Here is a 5,775-nt window from a genome sequence, read left to right on the forward strand (position 1 = left end):
ATATCTGGTGTTAATTCCAGAAAGTAAAAGGCCGTGGATATTTGTCTTAAAACCTATTTACCGTATAGTAGTGTTATATAACTTTAAGGTTTGTTTGTTTGTAATTAAGTACAAAGCTACACAATGGGCTATCTGTGCTCTGCCCACCACGGGTATTGAAACCCAGTTTCTAGCGTTGTAAGTCCGCAGACATACCGCTGTGCTACTGTGGGGGCATCACCTTAAGGATTATTTTAGCACCATGCTTTCATCCCTCTCCCCCAATGGCTCAGTGGTAAATCTTAGGACTTATCAAGACAAAAATCAGTTTTCGATACCAGTGATGGGCACAACAAAAATAGCCTATTCTCCAGCTTTGCGCTTAACAACAAACAAGCCATGCCTTAATTTGTTACAGAAACTCACCTTATCACCCTTCCTCCCTGGTTGTCCTACTGCTCCAGTGTCCCCTTTAACACCAGGCAAACCCTTTAGAATAAGAATTTAAAAATTATACGATTTAATAACAACAAGATTTATAGGAGAAAAAGTAGTTCTAAATTTTTGACATACTTCGGAATGTTTTCTATAATGTTCATAAAGTATTAAAACTACAAGGATGTGACATTTACCATTATAAAACTAACCACTCTCATTATTCGACTGCACCTTATACAAGGTTTAAGAAATCATAAGAAAGATGAATAACTTATTTGTTAGAAATACTTTCAGATAATTAGCACTCATAAATACAAAAAGACCTCTACCTATTATTACCTATATATAAATGTTAATGTTCTATCTCAAAGTTTGTAAATAAGCCAGCCTTGAAACGTATTATCATTAGTATATTCAGTATCAATGGGGAAAGGTTAAAGCAGGTCTTACCTCTTAACCTAGTATACAGACTCATATACCGTACTGCCCCTAATTAACGCCCCCGAGGGTGTTGCAAACTGCAAAAGGGGGGCGCTAATTAGAGACTAATTAGGTCATATGATAATACTTCTATTATAAACAAATATATCTATAATAATTGGTAGTAAACATAACCTATTTATTTCTAACTTTGCTATAAACATCAGTGCTCACTATTGCAGTAAATATAGTAATCATTGTTTATAAGTGTCAAAAAAAATCCTGTAAAGCGGTCCTGCCATGTACCAGGTAACCTCCTTTGATCGGCACCGCCAAAGCGTCTTTGAAGTTTGCTGCTACGTCAAAAAAAAAAAAAAAAGGCGGGAAAATCGTGCCCGACGTGACATTTATCAGTTACCACTATTGATTACTGATCACTGCAACATATTATCCTGAACCTCTATGAACACTTATGTAAATGAGAACTTACCAAATCGGAGTTTGTAAAACACTTTGTTGTTTTACGCAAAAGAGTTTTTTATCATTTTCTTAAATCCCTCTACCTTTATTAATATTAGAGTCAATAAATATTTATGTTTGAAAATACTGTATCTATGTATAAAAGCGTGCTGAATTCAAAATATTATCAAAAAGACTAAAGTCAGGTGCATTTTGTCTCAAATATCCGTTAATATTTTATAATATGCAGCTATAATATGGCCTTATTTAGCATGGAACATACGATTAATCCTGGCAATCCATTTTGACCATCTCTTCCAGGTGCACCAGGAAACCCACGAGGTCCAGGAATGGTATATGAAGAAACATTACAAGTACATGGTAGTCCAGGCAATCCAGGTGGTCCTGGAGGTCCAGGTGATCCTTCTAATTTTTTTCCAAAAACCTGTTAAAAAGAAAAAGCGTACCCTAAATGCACTGACCATACACATCTCCTTGAAACTACATTGATTTGTATATACGTAATAGTCTGATCCTGTGGTGATGTATAGTCTGATCCTGTGGTGTGCCAGGGGATTACTTAACTTTTATAGATTTAAAGATATATCCATACCCTGGTTAACATTTAAAAAAATGGGTAAGATAATTTATTTGACTGGCTATTCAACTATGAGTATTCAAAAAGTACACATTTGCCACTACGAAAACTGCTCACCAACTGCGAGTGTCTGAAAGAAAAGTCGACTGAAACAAGCTTGTTAATCGCAACAGACGTTAGAATGTGGTCCGATTTCTTCAACTGTGGTTAGAAATAGGCTATTCTTCAACTAAACCTCGAGAAGAAAATTATAAATAATATCATTTGGAAGATGAAAAATATTCCAAAAAATGCTTATATCTCGTGAAACAAGAAGGAATGACTTCAGATGTACTTTGTGTGCAAACTGCCAGTAGTAAATGACTGGAATCATCTGATGTGTCCTAGTCTAATTAAATCCTTTTCTATACTGAGTAGTAGAGTAAAATGTGTGGAATTACATCCTTTTTATACGAATGTTAGAGTAAATAATCAAATTCCATCATTTTGTATGCTGAGTAAAATATGTTGAATTGCTTCATTTCCCACAATGTAAAAAGAATAAAATATGAAAAAATACATAAGAAGCATTTAACCATTTTTTAATTTTGAATTGACAGCGCAAGCTGTTGGAAGTGGAGTACTGATGTGGAGAATAGCTTTACGGTAGGGGATTCGACAACTTGATTCTAATGTGCCCAAACGTTGTTGGCAGTTGTTGCCACTCTAAATTTTAACCCTGATAGACAGGAGCTCTCCAAAGCAATAATTCAACAATCCACTAAGTTTGCATTGTCCAAAATAGATTCACTGAGCAAAAAAAGTGACTTCAATCGTCTTCCTAGAGTAGCACAATCACCGAATCTTAAGCCGATTGAATATTTTACACAAAACTGTTTTAACAGAAGTGAACAGTTTGCCTTCGTCTAAACATTTTGCCCTTATAAAACTATATTATCTCCAAGAAAGTTATATAAATACAATGGGAAAGCCAATTTGTAGGGATAATTTTTCTTTAGTGTATAATTAAGAGTTCTTTAATATCACGTATTCGTTCATTAGTGGAGCTGTTTAAAATCATACAGTTACTTATGGAGGAAATATAATCACAGTTTTGGCTTTAATAACAGTCGCCATAGGACTGATTCAATCACTTTGTATTATATATTTATGGCAAAACTACTAAAACTATCGGCTGCTATTCCTAATTTTAAACTACTGAACAGGAGGAAAACAGCCTGTCTGCAGCATCTTATCGCTCACCAGCCAGGCTAAGGATTGACTGTCACTCTTATAACGCACCCACACATTATAATGGGGAAAATTATTATACAGTAGTCAACCCAATTGCCCTTTATTTAGCTTTGTGTGGAAATCCTGAAATATACACATTTTCTAGTTATCTGTTTGTTATTTATTGGATATTAGTGCAAATATATTCAACGACTATCTGCACTATCTATCTGTAATTTTGAACTGACAGACTAGAGGAAAGGCAGCTAGTCAACAGCACCCACTGCCAATTCTTGAGATGTTCTTGTCTGGCGGAATAGTGGGATTTGAGTGTCATGCTTATAACGCACCCATGGCCACAAAGTAAGGAGTGCACCCCCCGTAACAAAACTGATGGACTTACAGATCCATAGTCTGGCGCGCTAACCACTTCATATCAGTGGTTTACCCCAGTTCTCAAGCATAAAACAACATATACATCTTTGTGTACCAAAGTGATTTAAGGGTTCTCGGATTGGCCTTGTGGTAGAACTATGGATTTTGGAGCTGGCGAAATGGGTATGAATCCATGAGATTCCACTCGTTTCCAGACGGATATACTGTTGCCTGGTTCACGTGAGCAGTTTCTGCTACTGACGTTTTTGTTCCTGAATTTTTACTCTTTAGAAGACGCTGTACTTTACTTAGCACGGCAAAAGAACGACTTATTCTTTACTTAGCACGGCTAAAGAACGACTTCTTGCGAATTTCGTACTGGATCTTTAAGTTTTTTTGCGTCGGAAATGGCGTTTAAATACCTTTCGATAGCATCACACTACCTAAGAAACTCCAAACAATGTCAAAATGTAGTTATAATACAGTCTGTTCCACCGCGACCTTATATTCACTGTGTTTGTCACGATACTCCTGATTCGCATGTTCAAAATGACTTTGAGTGTGTGGGTTTACCAAAATAAGGCTTCCAGTCATACGTTTCGTTCAACCATCACACACCTCAATCAGCTGAAGAATGAAATGAGTATTCATGCTATTCTACATGAAGACATCGGTAAAGCCGCCGGAGCAGCTCCTATGGATTTCTTCGAAATATGACTGTTAAAACTGGAACTGAAAAATAGTCGTCCTTTTATACTAGATGGAATATGGAAAGCGGATCAGGAATAGGAATGTGCTTTGGACACAACAAATTGACTACGGAGCCTTTTCCAATGCAGACTACTCTGCATGACCGGAAATGACGACATGGACTGTAGGATTACGATGGGGCTCCAATCTCTTTAATATAACTTACCCAACTTCTGTATATCTTTGCATAGTCATCCCTAATTTTGAACTGATAGGAAGAGTCTCTGACGTTGCCTTAAGTCCAGGTCACTCAAAGAAATAAAAGTGAGACATTTATTAGAAAGTTCTCTTGCACATGGGCTAAGGTTCACTTAAATAAATACAATTCCGTCGCTGAATTAAAAAAATCTCTAACTCCTCAATTTCAGACCACTAAAACTGATAAGCACTATAGACATGGAGTAAAAATAGGGATTTTTAGCTTGAGAAAATAATGTAGACACTATTTCCAACCTTTGTTTATTTATTTACTCTACATCTAGAGTTCCTAGATGTAGGCTTGAAAATATAAACTTTGCATTTTGATTCAACTCGTTTCTGTACTTTTTTGACGATCCCTATTCCTCTTTTTTAAATTAAGATTTTTTAATTATCTTGTATGTGTTGTAATTACATGTTTCATGTAAAGCAAGTATAAAAAACTTACAAAACCATCCTGTTCTCCTGATCCCAAGTCAATGGGACTCCAACCACCAGATCCACTACCAAATATGTGTGTAAAAGGTGGTTCACTTGGTCCTGGTGGCCCTGGTGGGCCAGTCAAACACTCGCCCTATAAATAGTGTAATATTCATTATAATCGAGGTATTTCATAGCCTATTTAGAAATGCTAATATAAAGCTAATAACTGGTTTTGTTCTACTGTAATATTAAATAAGACGAAAATGTAATTCATACTTACACAAGAAAATATCATATATGCTCATAAACATATAATATTTTAATATAAATTGCTAATCGTTTCTGACATTTTTTTTGTTGAGAACCAAAATGATATTAAAGGTCGTTTATGTATCGTGAAACATGTATTTAATGTATAAATAATAACAAAAACGGCAGAAGTTTTAAACGGTTTGTTTGTCTCTTTGTTATGAATTTCGCGCAAAGCTACACGAGGGCTATCTGCGCTAGCCATACCTAATTTAGCAGACTAGAGGGAAGGCAACTAGTCATCACCACCCACCGCAAACTCTTGGGCTACTCTTTTACCAACGAATAGTGGGATTGACCGTCACTTTTAACGCCCCCACGGCTGAACGGGCGAGCATGTTTGGTGTGACGGGGATTCGAACCCGCGACCAGCAGATTGCAAGTCGAGCGCCCTAACCACCTGGCCATGCCGGGCGCCAATGAGGAACAGCTATGTATAAAATTTTGCAAAAATGATACTACAACAACAACAACAAATACTCTGAACATGAATTATTCAATTATACTTACTCAGACTTTCAAGACCTCATTTTAAACGGACAAGACTATAGGGAGGGTACAAGTCAACACCACCCACCATCGCCAACTCTTGACCTACTCTTGTCTGGCCGAAT

At 36.5% G+C, this 5,775-nt stretch overlaps 1 protein-coding gene across 3 annotated transcripts in view; it reads right to left on the reverse strand.

Moving 5' to 3' along the window:
- The window catches only part of LOC106459553 (collagen alpha-1(I) chain-like), a 112,150-nt gene that overhangs the window by 42,669 nt on the left and 63,706 nt on the right, over positions 1–5,775 (reverse strand). For all 3 annotated transcript variants that reach the window (XM_022386060.1, XM_022386058.1, XM_022386059.1), the window contains exons 7-9: positions 4,878–5,003; positions 1,580–1,741; positions 406–468 (exon numbers count right to left, since the gene is read on the reverse strand). In XM_022386060.1, the coding sequence (XP_022241768.1) occupies positions 406–468; positions 1,580–1,741; positions 4,878–5,003 (351 nt within the window). The remainder of the gene's footprint in view (positions 1–405; positions 469–1,579; positions 1,742–4,877; positions 5,004–5,775) is intronic.

The sequence above is a fragment of the Limulus polyphemus genome, unplaced genomic scaffold (assembly GCF_000517525.1).
Source record: "Limulus polyphemus unplaced genomic scaffold, Limulus_polyphemus-2.1.2 Scaffold626, whole genome shotgun sequence".
Taxonomy (NCBI): domain Eukaryota; kingdom Metazoa; phylum Arthropoda; class Merostomata; order Xiphosura; family Limulidae; genus Limulus; species Limulus polyphemus.